Source organism: Papio anubis, chromosome 9 (genome assembly GCF_008728515.1).
Source record: "Papio anubis isolate 15944 chromosome 9, Panubis1.0, whole genome shotgun sequence".
Taxonomy (NCBI): Eukaryota; Metazoa; Chordata; class Mammalia; order Primates; family Cercopithecidae; genus Papio; species Papio anubis.
This window is the reverse complement of record NC_044984.1, coordinates 12,575,992-12,599,863: the sequence shown is the minus strand read 5'-3', so window position 1 is coordinate 12,599,863 and position 23,872 is coordinate 12,575,992. Positions and strand designations below refer to the sequence as shown.

Below are 23,872 nucleotides of genomic sequence, written 5' to 3'. Positions count from 1 at the left end.
ATCCTTTCTCAGACTAACAATGCTTTAACAAAGAAAAGACAAGAGGTAGAATTATTCATATGGTCACTCTGGATCATGCTGTGGTTCATAATACTGGAATGGATCAAGGAAAGAAGGATGGGAACCATTTGCCTTTATCTATTAGAGGGAGGAGAGGTTTGCATGAAGAAGTTGTATTTTTCATACTTTTGCTCCTTTATGTACTATATCTTTATGTGTTCAATTTTTCTATGTCACAAATTAAAACAATAAGACTCAGAGAGTACACGCCTTCCTGAAAGTATGCGTATGAGTTGCTAGTAGAAATGGAATTGAAGTAATTTCCATTTTACCACTGTATTACTTTTCTAAGGCTGCTGTAATAAATTACCACTAACTTGGTGGCTCAAAACAACAGAAATTTATTCTCCCAGAATTCTGGAGGTCAAGAGTCTAAAATCTGTTTCCTTGGTCCAAAATCAAGGTATCAGCAGGACTGCACTTTCTCTGGAGGCTCAGGAGCAAATCCTTCCTTGCCTCTTCTGACTTCTGGTGGCTGGCAGCATTCCTTGGCTTGTGGTTGCATCCTCTGCCTCCACAGTCGTGTTGCCTGCTCCTCTTCAGTATGTGTCAAATCTCCCTCTGCCTCCCTCTCCTAAGGATACATGTGATCATATTTAGGGCCCACCCTGATGATCCAGGATAATCTCCATCTCAAAATCCTTAACTTAATCACATCTGCAAAGTCCTTTTTTGACATATAAGATAATAGTCCCAGGATATGGATATCTTTTGGGTAGGGGGTCGCAGGGAGCATTTTCAGCCTACCACAACCACTTTTTCTGCTAAACTCTTTATCCAGCTTTGCTTTTACCACTTTCACCTGATCCAAAAAAAGGAGATCTTGGAAATACTGCTGATCAGACTACACTCCTTGATTTTAAAGGGGTTTTCCCCCAAGACCTCCAGACAAAAATTCTGATACTAGAACAATCTGGATTCATTCAATCCATTTCAGGTCAGCAAATGTTAACTGAGCACGCACTTGTGTTTCGGGCACTGTGGGAATTTCAGAGATGAGTAAGATATATTATCTGCCCCCAGGAATGAACCAGATGGAACTAGAAAAAACAGCAGTCCCACTTCCCTATATGAAAAATAACAGAGTAAACAAGAAATCAACAGCAATGAACACCTGGAAGCCACAGTGGGACCTGAGCCTATAGTCCCAAAAGGATCTAATGTCAGATATTCTGGATGTATTCACATCTATCCACAAAAAATAGTTGAGAACTGTATAGGGGGTCCCTAGATGCTTTTAATATTGTCTGGACATTGACATTTTTGATAAATACAAATCCTAACTGTTAAAAATGGAGTATTTACTCATTTTGAATTTGTATGATGATTTCTTGCATTTAGACTCAAGTTATACAGTCACTGCCTGAATATTACATAAGTGACATTGTGCCCTTCTCAGGAGACACACAATGGTCATCTGCCTCCTCAAGCTGAAGTCAATTTTAATTACCTGGTTAAGCTGTTATTTGATTTCTTGACTATGTAAAGTGTTATCTGAGTTCCCTATTGTAGGGCTACTTTTTCCCTTACAATTAATGAGCAATCTGTGGGGAGACAGTTTAAGACCATGCAACTGGCCTGTTCCTCATTAAAATGTTCCTCTGTATTTAGCATCCACTGATGATCGTGTCTAAATTCATATTTACTAAAATAGTTGCAAAATTATGATCTTCCAACTTCAGTACACCCTCCGTATTCATCAGTGAGCTCCTTGCTTTGTACAGTAAGCAAGAGTCTTCTGTTCTCATTCATTTATGTATATATTTATCTGCCTATCTATTTATCATCCATATGGACTCATGAAGTCCTGTTTTTTTCCTGTGGCTTATAATTCAATACCGTGTTTAATTATTTTGGTGCTTAAATTGTACCAGATTTAGCCAGTAGGAATCCCTTCAGGAGGCTGGTGTGTCTCTGTGAAATGTCCCCATCATTTTTTCATAGACATTTCTTTACTTTCTGGCATATCAAGATGTCCCAGGTTCATCTTGTACGTGCCCTATCCCAGCTCTAGAATTGGACGTTTATTTGAGGAGCTCTGGTTCCTCTTAGTATTAGAGACCAAGATTTGAGTGCTAGTTTTTCATTGCTACTGGGGAGTCTTTCTTCTAAGTCCTTTTAGCAAATAAAACTAGAAAAAAATACTCATTTATTTACACAAACATATACAAATATAATACACATATATACATAGATAAATATACGTGCATACGTGTTTATGTGTACATGCATGTATGTATATGTGGGTATTTCAAATATAAATATAAGAAATCATGGCTTCATACTGATGCCCCTCATTCCAATCTAACCCATAGGTTCCTTCTTGCCTCCCTCCATTCCATATGTTGATGTTCCTTTCCTATAATGAGAACTCTGGCTCTCAACAGCATTTACTCATGTGCCCAATTCCACAATACATCCAAAACGGTTCCACAGTTGTTTCACAATCTACCACAAGATGAATAAGGTATATACACTAAAAATAGTTCAGCAGACCAAGAATGAGTAATTAAATAGAATCAATAATAAAAAACCTGACAACCACAAAAAGCCCTGAACCAGATGAATTCACAGCCAAATTCTACCAGACATACAAAGAAGAGCTGGTACCAATCCTACTGAGACTATTCCAAAATATCAAGGAGGGGGGACTCCCCACTAGCTCATTCTTCAAAACCAGTTCATCCTGATACCAAAATCTGGCAAAGACACAACAAAAAAAGAAAACTATAGACAAATATCCCTGATTAACATGGATACAAAGATCCTTGAAAAAATACTAGCAAACTGAATCCAGCAGTACATCAAAAAGTTAATTCATCACAATCAAATGGGCTTTATTCCTGGGATGCAAGGATGGCTCGACATATGCAAATCAATAAATGTGATACAACACATAAACATACTTAAAAACAAAAAACATGATATGATCATCTCGATAGATTCAGAAAAAGCATTTGATAAAATCCAACATCCTTTCATGATAAAAACCGTCAACAAACTAGGCATCAAAGGAACATACCTCAAAATAACAACAGCCACTTAAAACAAACCCACAGCCAACATAATACTGAATGGGGAACCCCTAAGAATGGGAACAAGACAAGGATATTCACTCTCACCATTCATATTCAACACATTACTGGAAGTCCCAGTCAGAGCAATCAGGCAAGAGAAAGAAATAAAAGGCATCCAACTAGGAAAAGAAGTTATCAAACTATCTCTTTGCTGATAATATGAAACTATACCCAGAAAACATTAAAGATTCCACCAAAAAACTCCTAGTCTTGGTAAACTTCTGCAAAGTCTTAGGATATAAAATCAGTGCACAAGCACTATATTAAGCACGATAGAAGTAAAAAAGCAGATTCTGTCCTCAAGCAACTTAGAATTTCACGAGAAACAGACTAACACACTGAAAGCAAAGCAGGCATGCTGTGTGAGCACAGAGGAAATGGGGAGTAAGGAGGGCTAGAGCCACAAGGTGCTGAGACTGGAATCATGTGCCCTGAGGTTGTGTAAGATTTAGGCGGGGCAGCAAGGAGGAGGAAGGGATCGCAGTGAGGGGAGCCCTGGCAAAAGCTCAGAGGAGGACTGAGTGTGACAGGTTTCACAGGGCAGAGGGCCCTGTCCAGACTGTGAGCTGGAATCCTGGATGAGGCCAACATTACACCTTCTGCCAGTCTCCGAGAGTTATGCCTCCTATTAACAGTCCCCAGACACTAATTATGGATTCATTAAAATGATGTTAGTGAATGTTTACTGGGTTTCCAGATACTAGTCCTTTAGAAGGGTAATTTCTGTACATTGTTACCTTTTCAGAGAATGGCCTTGAGTTGTGCCATCCAATACGGTAGCTATTTGCCACGTGTGGCTGTGGAGCCCTTATGATATGGACAGTGTAACTGAGCAACTGAATTTCTCATTTTATGTAATCTGAATTCATTAAATTTTAATTTTAAAATGAAAGCAGTATAAAATATTTTTCATTAAACCCAACTTTATTGTTTGGGGAGGCCTAAATTTTAAACATAGTATTGTATAGCATATGATTGCTGTATTGCCATATGTATGTCCAATTTACTTTTTTTTAATGTGGCTACTAGAAAATTTTAAGTGACGTATGCTGCCCACATTGCATTTGGCTTTGACAGCACTGGTCTAGAGTCTCACAACTCAGTGTGGTCTGGCTGGACTCGCATGAGAGCCATCCCAGACCTTCAGGACCTGCACTTGACTAGGCTCCCCAGGTGAATCTTACGCACAATAAGAGAAGCAGTGATCTGGACGACCTCAGAAGACATCCAGTCACTGGCAGGTACCCAGCATGACCCCCTAATCCTTCTGGGGCTGGAAAGAGGAGGAGGCTGAGGGAGCAACAAGGAGACCCCTGCCTGCCATTGTGACATCACAGAGTAAACCCCCTGGGTCACCTAGCCCCGCCCTGGCTGGTGTCCTGCCCTCAGGACATCCTCTCCAATCCACCACACACCACCTTACCCCTCTGCTGGCAAGAGGGGAGCTAATTCATCGTCACGCTAAACACTCATTCTACCCAACTGATTGAGACAGAACAGAAGATAAACTGAAACTTCTCTGCCTTCGCACTGCAAGAGTGAATGAGCGACTCCTCTCAACTGACTCAAGATGTTTGCCTCACCCAGGAGGTAGGTACATGGATTTTGAAATCTCATGAACATCTCGTACACATACTTACTTACTGCTGGATTTGTAACACAGGTTACACTAACTCATCAATTTTATGTATTTCACATGGTCACAGTAAGGAGCTTGGAAATGCACTATAGGGTTCTACAAAATGGAATGAAAATGTGTTACTCAGCCCAGTTTTCATAGATAAAACTGGTATGTCCATACCTTAGCCTATTACCTTTTCATCTTCCTTCATTAAAACTTCCATTTCTTCTTCCCTTGCCTCATCGTCTTCCTTCTCCTCTCTGTTCCTAGGGCTCCCTATGCCTCTCCTTTTTTCCTTTCATCTGTATTATTCTTGTTGCCAAAATCTGGAGCCCGGTAAAGGCCCAGTAGTGGTGGCAACAATAGAGCTGTGTGTCACCCCAGTGAGCTGGAAGAGCAGACATCAAGCTCTATGCCAGAGAACAGTGGGGCACCCCCAAAGTCCTGCTGGAAACCAGCTCTGATCTGGAACTGGGAAGGACAACACACGGTCGAGCTCCTTCTGGTCTCAGAGAATCCAGGAGAGTCTTCAGGGATCCTTCTAGACCCGGGCAGACTCTCACACTCTGCAGAGAAGTTGCGGCTTGTTTAGGATTTGACCTACATTCAGAAACGACCAGCCTCCCAATTTTCAGCTCTAAGGATTACTTAAAAAAACAAATGGTGTTCATTCGCAAATATCTTGCCTTTCTCATGAGAGAAAAATGAAGCTTGTGATTAGCCAGCAAACTAGCACATACACAAACTCACACACACGTACACACACACACTCCAACGGAGGGAGCAATGTGGTGTGTTGTTGACCAGCTGGAAGTTAGGATCTCAAAGGAAAGAACAGGATAACTTAAGAGGTGCTTCTGGGACTGCAGAGCTGAGCTGGTGGTTCTGAAGAGCCATCGGGGTGTGGGCTCAGGCAGTTTCCCTCATTCAGAAGCAGCTCAAAGTGAACAGATGATAAAGAAGTGGATGTGAACATGATAGAAAAAGCCAGTCACGGCTTAGAATAAATTTTATTATTGTTCTTTATCAGTGGTTTTCTAGGAGAGACACAGAGGGAATATGGGAGCGTCTGGTTGCTAATATATACCTGAGAGGTATAAAGTACACTTACTCCATTGCCTCATTCTGCAGGAGGTCCCATAATCTGGCCTGCAATCTGTACATTTTGTTAAAGGTGACTGTGCCTTGCCTTTTACTGAGTGGCAGCCTGGTGATGAGTCAGGCGAACAGTCCTCAAAGATTGCCAATGTTGACTCTACCATTTACTAGCTTTGTGGTCTTGAGCAAGTCAAACCCTCTGAATCGGAACCCTCATTTGTAGAGTGGGGATGCCACGTCTCTTTCCTTTTTTTTTTTGAGACGGGTCTCGCTCTGTCACCCAGGCTGGAGTGCAGTGGCCGGATCTCAGCTCACTGCAAGCCCCGCCGCCTCCCGGTTCCACGCCATTCTCCTGCCTCAGCCTCCCGAGTAGCTGGGACTACAGGCGCCCGCCACCTCGCCCGGCTAGTTTTTTTGTAGTTTTTTAGTAGAGACGGGGTTTCACCGGGTTAGCCAGGATGGTCTCGATCTCCTGACCTTGTGATCCGCCCGTCTCGGCCTCCCAAAGTGCTGGGATTACAGGCTTGAGCCACCGCGCCCGGCCGCCACGTCTCTTTCACGCTGGTTGTGAGGATTAAGGAAGATGTCTGAAGGGTCTAGCAAGGTGTCTGCTGGTAGCACAGGTGCACTTCCCCTTCGTTGCTGCTTAGAGGCACTCTTCTACCTGTTTCGATTTTCACAGAAGGACAACTCTTTGCCCTCATTTACCCCGGAGGGTAAATTTAACCCTCTGGGAGGTTAAGTAACTTGGCCAAAATCCTCAGTGCAGTCGTGCGTATGGGTCGTAAATAGAACTCGGATCTGCTGAGGGGTCTGGGTGGCGAAGTCCCGCCCCTCGAGTCCTCCCAATGAGGTGCAGACATCCCCTTCCCGTAGAAGGGGAGCCTGGGACCCGTAGCGTTAGGAGGCAGGGGCAGGGAAATGCCTGACTTTGGACTCCCAGCAGCCCGACACATCCCGAGCCCTGGCCCACCCGCCTGGGTGTAAGGAATCCCTCCGACTACCCCGTCTCTCCCGCCCTCCCGCCCAGCCTCGCCAGGCGGCAGAGGGGCCGCGCCGCAGGTGGCCTAGCGCCCCGGCCCAGCTCCCGGACACACATGGCCCCGCCCTCCGCGGCTCGCCGGGTCCCTGGCCTGCCCTGGCCGTCCCTGCTCTCTGGGAGGGCCCCCGGGACACGGTTCTCAGCCGACGCAGGAAGACCCAGAGGAAGAAACAGCCCGGGTCCCCCGCCCCACCCGGTCAGGAAGCCCTGGGTGGTTGGCGGCCGTGGGGCGGGGCCTCGCAAACAATGCCAAAGACGCCCGGCCCGTCGCCGCGGCAACGCGCCCCGTTGCTAGGCGACCGGGCGCCGTAGTAAACGGGAGGGGGCGCGTTACTCATCGCGGTGGGAGGGCGCGCTCGGAAGTGGAGATGGCGCGGCCCAGGCACCCCCGAGAGGCCCCACCCGTTACGCCCCCGCCCCGCCCCGCGGTCCCCAAAAGCCCCCGACCCCAGCCGGCCCGCGGGAGCCGTCACCCGCGCGTGAGCGATTGCCCCACAGGAAGTGCAGATGTGGCTGCCCCTCTGATTCACTCCAGCTGCTTGGGGCCTGGAAGAAAGGCGGCTTCCTCTCCTGGAAATGACTGCGTTAGCAAAAGTCCTCAAACAATTCCATTAAAAGGCGGAAAGGGAAAGACGAGAACGAGGTCCCGAAACGCTTTTCCAGGGTCCTTCCCACTGAATTGAAGTGTTCCCAACACTCGGGATCTACGTTAGGAAGACTAGAGTCATTTGATTGTGTGACCATTTGAGGTGATGTGGCCCCTTAAATGTGGTTACAGCTAAGAATAAATCCTGGAGCTGTGTCCTACAGTGATGTAGTCATTTTGAACAGTAAGCATGGGCATTTTGGTGGCATTACTCTTCCCTTCCGAGTTGGGAAACAAATGTGAAAATGTCCCGTGTGAAGACCTTCTTTGTCTTAATCAGTGAAGGAGCTGAAGGTCAGGCACTGATGTAAACATTGCAGTTAGAGCAGCAAAAACTCAGAAGGTTGGAGATACATCATCCAAAATGGCTCTAATCGGTAGGGGACCACCCAGCTTGGAAAAGGATATAACATTTCCAATCTGTCACTGGTTTTTGAGCAATCTGTTTGTCCCCTGATCTCTGTGCACTAAAGATAATATACTATTTCATGAGATAATCACTGTTTTCTGGGCTTTGCTCATTTAAAAGCAGGAATGTTTCCACAGGTGAGAGGAAATGGATTGGCAGAGAATCTGTTTGATGAAACTCTGGGTGCATCTGCGTAAAAAGGCTTAGGGTGTGCCTGTGGACCCAGGACTTCCTTTGTAGCTTCTCACTGCTCTTACATATGTGAATCCGGAAGCATCCTGTTTCCTTTAGCAACAGAAGGCTGTTTGGACACACTTCTTTATTCACATCTTCACTCAGGATTCCTAATTGTATCCATAAGCCTTTTTGCATTACAAACCTCATTCATTCATTCATAGATGTTAAAACACTGCTAGGCTCTGAGGATCAACAATGAATAAAACATAGCTGCTACTATATCAAGCAACTTACAGTCAAATGAGCATAACAGACAGGAAAGCCATGTGATGAGTTACATGAGAGAGGCACATGCTAGAACATGCAGGAGCAGAGAACAGGGGCAGGCATGGTCATCAGACCAGTGATAGCCGAAACATTTACACCCCACTCCAGCCTTTGTCTACTGAGTAATAGAAAGAAGTTAATGGCGCGTGGGTCCGAAATCTAGCTCCTGGCAGGATAGAGATACTCCTGCCAGGGAGAGAAAACAAACCTTTCCGGGAAGATGCCAGTATGGATGATGTGAAGAAAAAAGAAACAAACAAAACAAACAAACAAAAAAAAACACCAGATCCCTTAGCCCCAGGCCTTGGCATTAGGGAAGTGGTGTGATATATAACCTGCTTTCCGGCTCAGCATTCACGCTTGTCATTTAATCACCCCTAACCTGCAGTGAACTCACAAAACAATAAATTGCATTCCCATTTACAAAGTATGTGTAGGTGCCCCAAGACCACTATTTTCTCTTGATGCACAGCCTAGTAAATGTGGTTTTGTCCAGCACAGGGAACAGGGACTGAGGACCTTAGCAAATATGGGTTATCCCCCACCGTTGGCCTTGTGGTGTCATAAATTATGAGGTGCATATATATTCCTGCGGAGGTCATCTTGGAATGATCACAGTCCAACATGCCAGAGCTAAATACTGTTTTTAGGTGTGGAATCTTCGTGTCTGTGCTGAGTCATGAGCTTCTGAGCCGAACCTAATTATATTTATGTCGCATTGGCTAGCAATTACTTCTTCTGTTCTAAGAGAGGAAAGGGAAGAAAAAAATATTAACATGCCCAAATTACAATGAAAGGAAGTGAGTGGGATGCTGGGCTCTGATGTTTGTGGCCAGGCAGAAAAACTCATGTTTTGTCAAAAAGAGGAAATTAGACGTTGTGGTCCAGGGTCCTTGGGGAGGGGGAGATCAAGACTGGTCACATTCAGCAGCCAGGCAGCCAAGTACGCACACAAAATGCACAGCTTCCTAAGGGGTGGACCCAGGCTTTGTGGAGGCCTAAAATGATATAATTTTGGAGGCCCTCTTTAAGAAAAAGAGTACACAATTACAAGTGTAAATTAGGTAACAAAGTTTTAGAAGAGGTGGAGGGAGTAGGGGACATGGAAGCTGAAGCTTCACTTATTAGCTTCACTCTAAATAAATTCACCCCTGAGCCTCCTCATATAACACACTTACGAGCCTGCCACTCCCATCCCCATTTCCCTGGAGAAGGCGAACTTCAGGCTATTAAGGCACAGGGGGTGCGGTTTATGAGCAGAGGCAATAAAAACCAAAGACATAAGACCGTGCCAAACAGTGACTCAAGCGGGCTATGAGAAGTGTCTGCAAGTATTTGAAGGGTGTAAGCACAGAGAGGGGAAAAGAATTGTTCACTGTTCTGGGGTGGAAAGACAATGAAGATACAATTAAGTAAAGAAAAATGTGCACAAAACTCATCAGGAAACATTGGCTAACTGTATTTTCTGATACCGTGGAGTTGTATTTCCCATGGGAAGTATATGAGGCTCTACTGAGTCACTGAAGCTGGAACTGGCCGCACAAAGAAAAAAAAAAAACAGTGCTACAGGAAACAATCCTACAAGACTCCTATAGGGAGTGGCTGGATGCCCCAAAGTTCAGCCTGAGCCCTGAATTCCACAGGGCTGACACATGGCATTCTGTAGATTAGCAGGCAGGGAGGATGCCAAATTTTAAAAAGAGGATCCTATGGGGAGGAGCAGCCACCTCCACCCACATTTTGCCGACTGGTGGGGGAAGCACGTGACGGAAGCAGAAACGATGAGGGGATAGCGCCACCCAGCGTTATGATGAAACTACTAGCTAGGAAACCAACAGCCGATGCAACTGTAAAAAAAAAATAAAGAACACAAAATTCCTGCTTCTCCTCCCAAAGGAGAGTGGATTCTGTCACAATAAATAAAGGGTTGTTTGGGCGATGCAGAAAATATGCTTGAACATGGCACATGTTTATCAAATTTGCTTGTTAACATCAGTCTGAGGAGAGCAGACATTACAGGTGACAAAAGCAGGATCCAAAGCAACTCATTCAGCTAGAACGTGGACTAATTCAAACAGTTAAGTCCACAAGAACCTGCCTTTGATTCCCTAAACGAACTGCACAAATATAGAATGGGAAAAATACGACCTCATGGCTAGTCTGGAAGAGGGGGAGGAAGGGCCAGGTGGGATACAGAGGGTTTTATTAAATGTAAGCCCAAAATGAGTCCAACAGGTACCATTTTACATGAATTCCCTGGGTATATATTAAGAACTTTCTAAAATTCCCAATCCCTGGGCCTCATCCAGAACTATTATGAAATCTCAGGGTGGATCCAGGAATCGGCATATTTTCCAGACTTCCAAAGGTTGTTCTGATACTCCATCAGGACTGAGAACAACTGCTCTAAAATGAAAGTGAGACCTTTAAGGAAGTTACATTTAAGACAAATGCAGTAGTTATAATGGAATATAGAAAGAGTTGTGAGAAGGCCGGGTGCAGTGGCTCACGCCTGTAATCCCAGCACTTTGGGAGGCCAAGGTGGGAGGACTGGTTGAGCCCAGGATTTCGAGACCAGCCCGGACAATACAGTGAGACCCTGTCTCAGCTAAAATTAAAAATAATAATAATAATAATAAGTGTTGTGAGAGAGGTATAGTGTGACAAGGACCATGAGGAGGGAACTGTATGTCCTAGGGAGAAAAGAAACATTTTCAAAGAGTGGATGACTTTTTAGACTAATTTCGTTGAGAGGCAGGCAGTTCACCAGATAAAAAGAGACTGAAGGCATTCCAGGCAGAAGGAAGAGCATCAGCAAAGGCTTGGAGGATGAAAGTCCATGCAGCGTTTAGGGACTCACAAACAGCGGCAGAATCTCTTTCAACATTGGTGTTCCAATTAATTTGCACTTTTTTTTTTTTTTTTTTTTTGAAATGGAGTCTCGTTCTGTGGCCCAGGTTGGAGGGCAGTGGCACAATCTCGGCTCACTGCAACCTCTGTCTCCCGGGTTCAAGAGATTCTCCTGCCTCAGCCTCCCAAGTAGTTGGGATTACAGGTGCCTACCACAATGCCTGGCTATTTTTTTTTTTTTTTTTTTTTGTATTTTTAAGTACGGACAGGGTCTCACTATGTTGACCAGGCTGGTCTCGAACTCCTCACCTCAAGTGATCCAACTGCCTTGGCCTCCCAAAGTGCTGGGATTGCAGGCATGAACCATCGGGCCCAGCTGTTTGTACAATTTTGAGGAGAAAAAGAACAACTTGTACTTCTGACTGACTGGTGGAAAGAAGATATGCAAACGACCCCTTACTGGTCTGTCAGATTACTTTCTCAACATTTTAGAAACTCTTTTTTGAAATATAAAATATTGTCATTCCTTTGCCTGAAGGTTGGGAGAGGAATGGTAAATAGCCATGGCCTTCCGGATCCTGGAATTCATTTATCTCCAATCCTATCTGCATCCTCACCCCATCCCCAGCCAACACTCTCACTCAGCATTCCATGTGTGGAGGAGATGCTTAATAGTACTTATTCTAATGTTCTAACTGGAAGGTGGAGACCACCCATGGAACAGGGAAACTATTTCCTGTTCATGGCTCCGTGAGGCCCTGACATTGCAGAGAACAGAGTTTCTTCAAAGAGCTGGGAAACCCTACTCAAGGGAAGGTAAACTTCTGCAATAATGGTGACCTGCCATATCTTCATGTCTGCCATAAATTCAAGCCCAATCCATTCACTCCAGTTACCTACAGAATAGCAGGCAGTGGAAACTAAACCATCATTTACTTTTTAAAGAAATTTTCCTCTGCAAATTGCAGGTCCTTGCTTCTTTATGCTTAATCCCAGATCCCCATTGGCAAGCTCTCTGGTGTAATCTCCCAGAACAGCTGGGCCCTGATTGCCTTGTCAATTATTAAATGCCCATGTTCCCTGTAAGGCAGCATTTAATCATGAGGCACTCCAAAGAATATGAGATAGAAAGGGAGGGGTAGGAGGAGAGGAAGGAGGGTAGGATGACAGTTTGTATTCTTGCAACGTTAAACCAAAGGGACTTGGAGTGCAGATGGCATCCTTCGGTTCTTCCAGACAAGCTGCAAGACGCTGACCATGGCCAAGGTAACCGGCTTCCCCTCATATTGCTCAAGGGATGCAGTCTACAGCTATTTTGTACCTGGCTTTTTTTATGCACCTGCCTCATCGATCTGTTGTCCTTTCTAGCCTATGCTAATTCTGGGTTACTCTGTTGATATATGTTGATGGAAGGGTTACTGATTATACATTGGCGCCTACGCACTTCCTAATGATCTAAGGGCCCAAGTGTTAGAGTAACCACTCTGTCCCTCTTCCAGAGAGTAAAGAGTCACCTTGGCATAGGATCTGTTGCATACGCTAAGATAGAGTTGTTCTTATGGTCATTACTTCTTCAGAATCACTTTATGGAAACCATTGCAAAATTAGATTTGTTCTTCCAATTCAAGAGGTAATTGGATCCTAGCAGGGAAAGGCATGTTTGGGGAAAGGAGTAAAGTATGTGACAAAGGGCATGGTACTATAGGTGTTGAAGATAATTCTTGAAAATTCTCGAGTGAAATTATCATTTGATATCAAGAAGATGATTTTTGAATGAGGTTCCTTGTGTCTCTGCCTGGTGGACACTCCTTCTGGAAGGAACCTCTTTGAGCTTCAGTCCAAGCTCTTTTTTATTCTTTGTTTCTCAAATTGCCTCTTCCTTAAATTGGTTGTCACCTTGTTGCCACAAAGTGGGTGTATCTTAGCACGGGGTTCATTATTCTTTCTTATTTCTGAATAACCCCGAGAATAACTTGCAAATATATATAACTTGAAGTGGATTGAATGTGGAGTAAAAATCTTGCAAGTGTAACTGGAAATGGATTGAGTGTGGAGTTAAAATCTGACATGATAATTGACAAATTTCCAAACCAGACTGAAAATGATTGTTGAAAAATGAATGCTGAGGTCACAAAAGTTAGAATTGCCTAAGTCTTTAGGTCAGCCTTTACACTAAATAGTTAGTGAAGATGTTTTACCTGGAAATCCATTTCTTATTCAAGCAAAGTAAGAATTATTAGAAAAGGATGACTCACAGTAAGAGAACGATGACTAAAACCAATAGGATTTTCGTAACTAAAACCAAGATGAAAACATTTTAGGAAAGGGGAACTGGGCAACATAGGACTTCAGTGTCTGGCAATAGAAAATCTTCCCTCCTCCCAGATGCTGCAGATAATTTGTCCTTAGTCAAGGTCACCCAGAGTCTTGCAAGAACTGACAATTCTTGGCAGAGTTCATTTGTTGAGTGCTTTTAAAAGTAAAATCATATTAGCAGATTGCTTTTCAGAAGTTGTCTTGATCATGTTTTGTATATTGGTTTTACATACATATGATCTTCGTGTATTTCTTATTGCCATAAATAATAAGCACTTTGTGACATGCACTGTCTTAGTCCCTGGAAATTCTGAAGAACAAATTGTTTCATTTCTAAGGTAAAGTTCTCTGTTAATGTAGAAACATTAAGTTGGGCGTGATAAGGGAGGGAAATTTATGGGCCTGTCCATTTAACTATGGTTTTATTTATGGCTCTTAAGCTAAGCAGATTTAAGTCTGATTAATTCTGATATGAAGGATCCCCTGGAAAGCTCAAGAAGGTTTACTTTAAGAAGCGTCTGTCAGCAACTAAGCATGGGCTTCTTTTCTGTTCAGTGTGCATTAATGTAACTGTATAAACTGCTCTAACACAAAGTGAGAGACTTGCCAAATTACTTCTCTAAGTCAAATTAAATCTGGCTCCAAGCCACCACTCAACAAAGTTGGCAGTCTAATACTGGTCATATTTTAGCTTGCCCTCCTATTCTCTTAGGCTGAAAATGACATAGAGAGTAGGGGCTCCAGCCAGAGCCATCCGGGGGGCTTCAGTTCTTTCGACAGCCTCCTCTATGTCCCCACTGTGAGGCAGGCACTTCTGCACCAGGCTGGAAGACACCGCCCTCCAGGTTCCTCTCCACCGACCAAGGGCTTGGCTGCCGACACCCTACCCATGGCTCTGTGGACACCAAACCTGCTGTCCAGCCTACACAGGCACCACAATTTCAAATGCGAGCATTTGAAATTCTGTTGTCTCTGTGGCAGTGGGTGGAAGCTGGGCCCGACTGCTACCTCTCCCAGAACCAGAAGCCCCATCTCCTCTCCAAAGGTTTCAATAGCTCCACATCCCAGTAGGTTCACTGCCCTCTTTTATCCTCCAGGCCCCAAAGCATCCATCTGCTTCCCCCGGAGGTTTCCAGTTTAATATTCATTGCCATACTCCTTTCAGAGGAATCTATAATGCAGGGAAGAGGACACCAAGAGCTCACTACATTGTTACAATAGCAAACGCTTCAACAAGTCAGTGCTACTACCTGTCAGTGAAGACAAAGCCAAAAACGATTACCACGAAGAGCATTTGAATGCTCCCAATTCTTTTTTCTAAACTTTTATATAAAGTTGAGACTTTATATAAAAGTTTTCCAGAGGTTGTCAATTGCCTTGTCAATTATTAATTATATAATTATATATTTATATATGTGTATATATATTATTATTTTATATAAAGTTAAAAGTTTATATAAACTGTTATGTAAAAGTTTATATAACCGGCCAGGCGCAGTGGCTCACACCTGTAATCCCAGCACTTTGGGAGGCCAAAGCGGGCAGATCACCTGAGATCAGGAGATCAAGACCAGCCTGGCCAACATGGTGAAACCCCATCTCCACTAAAAAAAAAAATACAAAAAAAATTAGTTGGCGCTTGTAATCCCAGCTACTCGGGAGGCTGAAGCAGGAGAATCTCTTGAACCCAGGAGGTGGAGGTTGTGGTGAGCCGAGATTGTGCCATTGCACCCCAGCCTGGGCAACAAGAGTGAAACTCTGTCTCAAAAAAAAAAAAAAAGGTTTATATAACCTCTGACTGAGGTCATTGCTATCTGATGCTTATTCAGAACATCCTCAATTTACTCAGTCGTTTAGTATTGAGTGTCTAATGTGTAAAATACTGTGCTAGTTGCTGTGGGAAAGATAAAAATCACAAAGACACATTTGCTACCTAATGGCAGCTTGAAATCTTGAAAGCTTGAAGACATGACCAAAAATAAATATGAAAAGAATACCATTAAGAAGGCACATACCACAGTCCTTGAAGCCCTTCCAAGCCTCACTTCCCATGGAAGGTACTGTTTAGGGGATGTCCCTGAAGCAGTTGGGGCTTGGAGTGAGCCTCAGAGGGGCAGGACTTCAGTAGACAGGGCCTGGCCAGCAGTGGTATTAATATTTGCAGCAATCCACCTTCTCTCTCTCTTGCTCAATCCACTGGTCCAAGAACTCCAGGTAGTGGCTGCTGGCAGATCCATCACTGCTACTCAGAATGATCCCCGTGCTGTTTGTTGGTGGGGTCATTATGGCACTTACCATAAAGGTACACACACACACACACACACACACACACACACACACCCTCCCTAGGATTTGCCAGCTGGAGGCTCTGTTGATTCTACTCTCACCATTTGAAGCAGAAATGGAAGATTTTAACATGTTCACATCCAATTCATTCTGACTTCTGCATTCGTCATTCTAATTTGTCCTATCTGGTGGATCACCTTTATCCTACTTCTATGCAGTATCGCTGCATATCATGCCCAGAGACCAGCCCCTGTCATTCAATCTATGCAAATCACCGCTTTTCTGCGGTTGGACCTGTGTAAGGTTCAACTTGAAGCAGCATCATCCCTGCATTGTGTAGAGGCCAGGAGAAAACTTTCCCTTTGCCCTCCGAAGGTTCACTGAAAATCACTGACAAGAGGCAGATTAATAGGAGAAAAAACATACAAGTTTATTTGATCATAGTTTCACATAACAAGGGAACCTTCAGAATGAAGACCCAAAAGATGGTGGTACCATCTGTTTTATGCCTAGTCAAAAGTATGTATCACGTAGAAATATGATTGGACATCAAGGACATGATCTACTGGTTTTTTTTTGTTTGTTTATTGATTGTTCTTTATTTTTTAGAGACAGATAGTCCAGACTGGGGTGCAATGGCACAGACTGCACTCTGTAAAACAGACTTTAGAGACAGTCTGTTGCCCAGACTGGAGTGCAGTGGCATGATCATGGCTCACTGCAGCCTCGACCTCCTGGGCTCAGGTGATCCTCCCACCTCAGCCTCAAAAGTAAGCTAGGATTACAGGCACGCACCATCATGCCCGCTAATTCTTTTCTCATAGGCATTGACGGTCTCTACCTATGCCGCCTCCAGGCTGGCTGGGTGAATTCCTGAACTCAAGCAACCCTCCCACCTCTGGGAGGGATTACGGTGCTAGGATTGCAGGCGTGAGCCACTTCTGCATCTGGCCTGATCTAATAACGTTAATAGACCGCGTGGGGAAACCCAGCAAGGCCTGCTTCTCGTTGGCCTCTGTGAGCATTTCTTCCTTCCGGGTGCGGGGCCCGACCCTCTCTGGAATGGGGGTCTTATGACCTACAGTCACACAAGCTAGGTCAGAAAACTTCTTTAGGGTCCGTTTGTACACGGAAAGGCAGAGGGAAAGTTAGAGTACTATTTTTAGGTTTTATGGCTGGCTCTGGGGAAAGGGGCTCTGGTTTCTATGACCCACCTTGAGGCAGAGGGATCCTAGTTTCTGTGGCTAGCCTCGGGCAAGAGTGGGACTGAGACAGGAGGACAGGAGAAGGTCAGAGAGAGCTGCTCTGAGGCCCCCATGCGGGCATATGGTTTTCTGAGACCCTCCAGGTGCTGGCTGCAGACCACTCCTGAAGCCGGGCTTCCATGCGGCCCCTGGAGAAAACTGGCAGAGGAGGGTTGTGCCTATCCGCCTTGGAGGGGTATGGCTTGAGCAGAGGGAGCACAGGGAAAGGCGGCCAAATCTCCGAGGCGACTCTGAGTCAAGCTCCCTTGCTCCCTTCCCTTCCACTTGTGCTTGTCTATTACAGATGGAGCTCGCGAAGGCCTTCTCTGGCCAGCGGACACTCCTATCTGCCGTCCTCAGCATGCTATCACTCAGCTTCTCCACAATATCCCTGCTCAGCAACTACTGGTTTGTGGGCACACAGAAGGTGCCCAAGCCCCTGTGCGAGAAAGGTCTGGCAGCCAAGTGCTTTGACATGCCAGTGTCCCTGGATGGAGATACCACCAACACATCCACCCAGGAGGTGGTACAATACAACTGGGAGACTGGGGATGACCGGTTCTCCTTCCGGAGCTTCCGGAGTGGCATATGGCTATCCTGTGAGGAAACTGTGGAAGAACCAGGTAGCCTAAATTCTGGGATATAAGAGCAACGGGGTCAGGGTGGGCAAGAGATCTAATGCAGGCATGGAAACCAGGTAGGCCCGCTTAGGGCTGGGGTTGCCCTGGGAAGTGCAGCCCACACCCCAGTGGGCCTCACCTCCTTCTCCCAGCACAGAACCTTCCACCTCTGTGTAGTGTCCTTCTCTATGGCAGCCCCTTTTAATAAGGTTGGCTTTTCACTTCCTCCCTCTGTAGTAGACTTGTGGGTTCAAAATAGCATGTTAAAAATAGAATTAACCTTAAAAGTTTCATTTAGACCATTCACATTATGAGAATTTCCAGTCTAGAGACCTAGAATTGCTGTTTAGCAACAAAACGGAAAGGAATATTGTAGGAAGGCCCTAGCTCTGCTCAACTGTGACCTCATACAAATAACTTTGTTTCCTTCTTTTTTTTTTTGAGATGGAGTTTCACTCTTGTTGCCCAAGTTGGAGTGCAATGGCACCATCTCGGCTCACTGCAACCTCCGCCTCCCAGGTTCAAGCAATTTTCCTGCCTCAGCCTCCCAAGTAGCTGGGATTACAGGCATATGCCACCATGCCCGGCTAATTTTGTATTTTTAGTAGAGATGGGGTTTCTCCATGTTGGTCAGGCTGGGCTCCAACTCCCGACCTCAGGTGATCCGCCCACCTCGGCCTCCCAAAGTGCTTAAGATTACAGGCGTGAGCCATCACGCCCAGCCTATAACTTCGCTTCTATAGGCTTTGATTTGCTCATTTGTGAGATGAAAGCATCACAGTAGATAATCTTTACAGCCTTTTCCTGGCCCCAAAGTGTTTTATCATTCTAAGTATTACTGCTACCATTTAAAAGTGGGGGAACTGAAGCCAGCCAGCTAGGGTAACTAGATCACGTAAGGGAGCCCTCAAGGAACTGAAGGCAGATCTGCCAGATCTCCTGCCCCTCGGTGCACACTAGCAAAGCAGGCAGGTGCTGGTCGATGTGTGTTCCTCAGGTTTGGAGGAACGAGTTGAAGGCACCTCCTCTTCCCTGCCCAGAACACTGAGAGGTGACTCTGTGTCCTGGGAAGAAAGCACCTGGTAGTGAAGTTTTTCTAATGCCCAGAATCATGAACAATTTGATATCTGCTACTTCTCCCTATTTGAGCTAAAAGGGAGATGGAAGAGGAATTAAAAAAAAAAAAAAAGTATTTACATTTATATTTATTATTGTGCCACTTAGCACTGCTCCATCCCCAGTCCTGGAAACAATTTAGAGCCCTTCGGTCCAGTGGTACAGCGGCAGCAAAAGGTATTAGTTAACACTAAGATCGTTAACTCTTCAGGACATGGGAAATGGGAATATTAAGCTATGTAGGTGCTCTCAGGGAAACAGCTTCTGCATTATCAGAGATTGAAGAGAGAGAAATTCACCTGGGCTGACTGTTGGCTGTGCCATTCATTCACCCAGGTATTCTTTCCTGCTTTCCTGCTCTATGTGGGGCAGGTGCTGTCAGAGCAGAGGGAGCAGCGCCAGGTATGGGGTGGGGAAGGTTTTCATTCCAGCCATCCCAGGGAGCAGTTCCATGACGTTGCACCTTGTATGTTTCAGGGGAGAGGTGCCGAAGTTTCATTGAACTCACACCACCAACCGAGAGAGGTGAGAAAGGACTACTGGAATTTGCCACGTTGCAAGGCCCATGTCACCCCACTCTCCGATTTGGAGGGAAGCGGTTGATGGAGAAGGCTTCCCTCCCCTCCCCTCCCTTGGGGCTTTGTGGCAAGTATGTGTCTGATAAGGAATTTACAGTAGTTACCATTGACTTGAGCCTCTCCGGATCTAAACTGCACTGTGATCTCCCACTTTTCTCTTCTGAGCCCCACAGGGTGACACAAATTCCTCCTTGAACTGACTTTCATTCATATGCAGGAACGCAAAAAAAGGAACAGCGGGGATAAATAAGATTCACAAATAGAAAACCACCAACAGCGCTAACCTACTCTTGTTGCCAAGTAACCGTGTAGGAAGGCTTAGGTTTTTCCTCCTTCTCCTCCACTATTATTATATTATTATTTGGTCAAATGAAAGGAGTGAAGAAAGGAGGCAGGGAGGGAACCGTCCCAAAATTAAATGAGGAAAAAGAGGACAAAAATGATAACTAGAGCAACATTATTTCCCTGCAGAATTTATGAAAATTCGATGATTTCTTCTCAAATCTCCCCAACAGTATTGACAGTCGGTCAAACTTACTTGGGTATATATTGGTTATAGAGTAGGAGCTGTGAGCAACGTCAAAGAACCAGAATGAAGTAATGGTCCTCCCTGGTTTCAGCTGTGCCTCATTCTCCCCTTCTCGGATGCTGCTAGGGTCTTAACTCCTAATAGGCATCCTATGCTCACCGTTTGTTCAGTTTTTTAACTGAGGGTGAGCGCTCCCTCTTCCTCTGGTTTCTGGCAGAAATCCTATGGTTATCCCTGGGAACGCAGATCACCTACATCGGACTTCAATTCATCAGCTTCCTCCTGCTACTAACGGACTTGCTACTTACTGCGAACCCTGCCTGTGGGCTCAAACTGAGCGCCTTTGCTGCTGTTTCCTCTGTGCTGTCAGGTGAGTTGCTCCTGGAGTGGGAGGGGGTGATTGGCCCTGGCCACCTTTGAAGCCCTAGCTGGAGGACTTGAGTCTTTGCCCTGAAGGGGAGAAGGAGCCCAAAGACAGTATAAAGAATGGAGGTAGGCATCTTTAATTTTAAATTGAAGTAACATGTAAAATTGTATATTGGACCACCATGTACTTTACAAAATGATTTACCTCTAGGTTCCTTTATTTGCAAGCTTTCTCAATATGTAAAATCTATTGTTTGGGTTACTTTTCAGCTGTGACATACACACAGCTTTTCAAGACCAGTCTCCATTGGATAAAGTGAGAGATGCACATATGAAATGAAGAATTAAGCCAACATTGGGGTGTGGGTGGGAAGGAGTAGGGGTGGGGTGCAGTGGCCTTGGGTGCAGCATTGACTCAGACTTTTTCCATAGCTCTCAGCCTGCAGTCTGGGATCACCTACTGCAAAGATGTGCATTTAAGGAGAAGCCCCCCTTGTGGATTACTCTTCAGGAAATGTGGTGGCATAGGGTAATGGGCTACTCCAACAGAGGCTGCGCCTGACTGCGAGAAGGGTGATCCAAAATCATACTCCTGGCAGATGGCATGAAAGCCTTTCTCTAAGGGCTCTGCCTTCCTGTTTCCTCCGTAGGTCTCTTGGGGATGGTGGCCCACATGATGTATTCACAAGTCTTCCAGGCGACTGCCAACTTGGGTCCGGAAGACTGGAGACCCCATGTTTGGAATTATGGCTGGGCCTTCTAGTAAGTGCTGTCATCTCCTGAACCTTTGTAGCCCCAGCCAACCTTCATGAGATTTTCTGCCCCCAGCTAGATGCTTATTCGGTGAAGCCCTGCCTTCTCTTCATCCCTCATCCCAGGAGCCTGTCAACCACACACAGGGCTGCATCATCAGGACACATCCATTCTTCCCTGCCTTGAGTGGGTACAGGGAGGATTCCTCGAGGGTGTCTTGGGAGGATGTTATTTTGTCCAGTTTTCCTGCTCATCAGCTGTGGCAGTTGCCTCTTCACCTGGCATATATGTCACCCTGGGGAAACAAGACTGATTTTGTAGGCCTTATGGAAATGGGCTCTATTTTTTCTTAATGATTCAAGGTATTAGAGAACAGAGAAATCGAGATATCGCTTTGAAATTTGGATTGAATTGCATTCTCTGTAAATAGCTTACTCCTCTCCTCTTCACTTCCTTCTATATCCATTCTTATTCTATTGAACCGCGTTGGAAATAACACTTCACTACCACAGTCGTTCTCTAACCCTTAAAGAACTAAGGGGTCAGTCATTTTAGATTTCTCTTAAAAAGACAGTGACAGCAAACATCACGAGGCAACACATTCAAGTTAAATATTACCTTTGAGAGCTCTTACTTTCTCCCTTAAGGAGCACTCTTTATTCACAGCAAGTTGTCAACTTGTACTGATATTTACTAAGTGCTAAGTACTTTGAGAGCACTGAAAAAGACACAGTGATGGGCTCAAGTTTCCACTCAGAGAAGGAAGCCTGCACGTCTGTTGTGAGGCCCTATCCCGTTTTCCATGGCACAATCTGTGCTAATAATTTGGGAGTCTGAGTCTACTCCACCAGCCAGGGCATCGGCTCAATGCAGTTCCCAGATCCAGCATTTCTCACCTTTTGTCTGTCTTCAGGCCATTCTTGGCATTACGGCTGTGGAGCTCAGGCTAGGCAACGCCTATCAATCAACTCCCAGAAGCATCCCAGACTGAACCTACTGCGTTTGTCAGAGGCAACAGATATGAACACACAGTGCCTGCATGTGACCTGGCTTTAACTATCACTTGGCCTCATGAAATCCCTCCCTAACCTCACAAACCTTCCTGTTTCTTGAGCTTCCCAGAACCACAGGGAGATTTAGGGATTTGATTTTCCAAGTTTTCAGGAATGTGTTTAATATAGTTCCCTAGTGTCTTCTTTTCCTTTCTTGAATCCATCCAGATTCCCTTAATCTCCAGCTCCTCTCCCATCCATTATGAACTCCTGTAAGCCAAAACCACACTGTTTTCATACGAAGCAAATTCCACTAGTACAACCTGTAATACCTCCTGATTTGTAGTAAATGTTTTCCTGAATGACTTTCAGAGGCTCAACTTTGTGGACCCTAACACTGCTAAGTTCAAAACAAAGGAAGATGGAAGAGGGATGATTCCTCCCAGCATCTGAGTGGGGGGACATCTTTGGCAGAGTGTGTGTGTGTGTGTGTGTGTGTGTTGGGGTGGGAGAGGGAGGGTATGCAGTGGGTTATGTCCACTGCACACAGCTCAGCTTCAGGCCTGGGGAATCTTGGAGATTTTACAAGGGTCAATGCAGCTTGGGAAACAGGAGTCCAAATACACACAGACACACACACACAAAATAGGCACACCAGATAGAAAAGGGCATGGCACCGACAACTCAACAATTCAGTGAAAACAAATCCATTAAGCTCCTAGTCTGATACTAGGACTACATGAGTCATTCTCTTTTTAGAAATCGGTAAGTTCTCTTCCCACAGTTCTTTACCTGAAACATGGTGGAAAGTCCCTAAATCCCTACAAGGCATTAAGCTAGTCCACTAGTAGGAAGAGGTCATGGCATTCTTCTCTCAAGAAAGTCCTATTCTTATTGTCCAATCTTTTTGTGCGTTTGTCCCTAGCATGGCCTGGCTCTCCTTCACCTGCTGCATGGCGTCAGCTGTCACCACCTTCAACACGTACACCAGGATGGTGCTGGAGTTCAAGTGCAAGCATAGTAAGAGCTTCAAGGAACCCCCGAACTGCCGACCACATCACCACCGGTGTTTCCCTCGGCAGCTGTCAAGTGCAGCCCCCACCGCGGGTCCTTTGACCGGCTACCACCAGTATCATAATCAGCCCATCCACTCTGTCTCTGAGGGAGTCGACTTCTACTCTGAGCTGCGGAACAAGGGATTTCAACGAGAGGCCAGCCAGGAGCTGAAAGAAGCAGTTAGGTCATCTGTAGAGGAAGAGCAGTGTTAGGAGTTAAGCGGGTTTGGGGAGTAGGCTTGAGCCCCACCTTACACGTCTGCGGATTATCAACATGTGCTTAAGCCAACGTCCGTCTCTTGAGCATGGTTTTTAGAGGCTATGAATAAGGCTATGAATAAGGGTTATCTTTAAGTCCTAAGGGATTCCTGGGTGCCATGGCTCTCTTTTCCTCTACAGCTCCAACTCATTTCACCCACCCCACATCTCACACATCCAGAATTCCCTTTTTTACTGATAGCTTCTGTGCCAGGTTCTGGGCCAAACCATGGAGATAAAAAGAGGAGTAAAATACACTTCCTGACTGACCTTAAGGGTCTGATAAATCTAGTTATCAGTCTGGAAATTGGAGAAATGGAGGTGAGCAAATTAACGGTAGTGTGACTGTGGCTCAACTTTCCATGGTACACGCGAATTGTTCTGGAAGTCACAGATGGGAAGACAGAAGCACCCCTGAGTGCTTTGCCATGTAGCACAGAGGTCCTCCACAC

The 23,872-nt window shown here is 45.3% G+C and overlaps 1 protein-coding gene across 9 annotated transcripts; it reads left to right on the top strand.

Moving 5' to 3' along the window:
• Positions 1-4,471: 4,471 nt before the first annotated feature.
• On the top strand, positions 4,472-23,451 carry GSG1 (germ cell associated 1). 9 transcript variants are annotated; one of them, XM_003906029.4, is made up of 7 exons: positions 4,472-4,727; positions 17,458-17,776; positions 18,998-19,066; positions 19,367-19,414; positions 20,214-20,366; positions 21,013-21,124; positions 23,033-23,451. In XM_003906029.4, exons 1-7 carry the CDS (start codon positions 4,680-4,682, stop codon positions 23,373-23,375), a joined length of 1,092 nt encoding a protein of 363 aa, XP_003906078.1. In that variant the 5' UTR covers positions 4,472-4,679; the 3' UTR covers positions 23,376-23,451. The 9 variants fall into 9 exon arrangements, with proteins under 9 accessions (XP_003906078.1, XP_009178516.1, XP_031506162.1 ...); XM_009180252.3 differs by having other exon boundaries at positions 20,986-21,124; XM_031650302.1 differs by having other exon boundaries at positions 19,367-19,534.
• Positions 23,452-23,872: the final 421 nt, after the last annotated feature.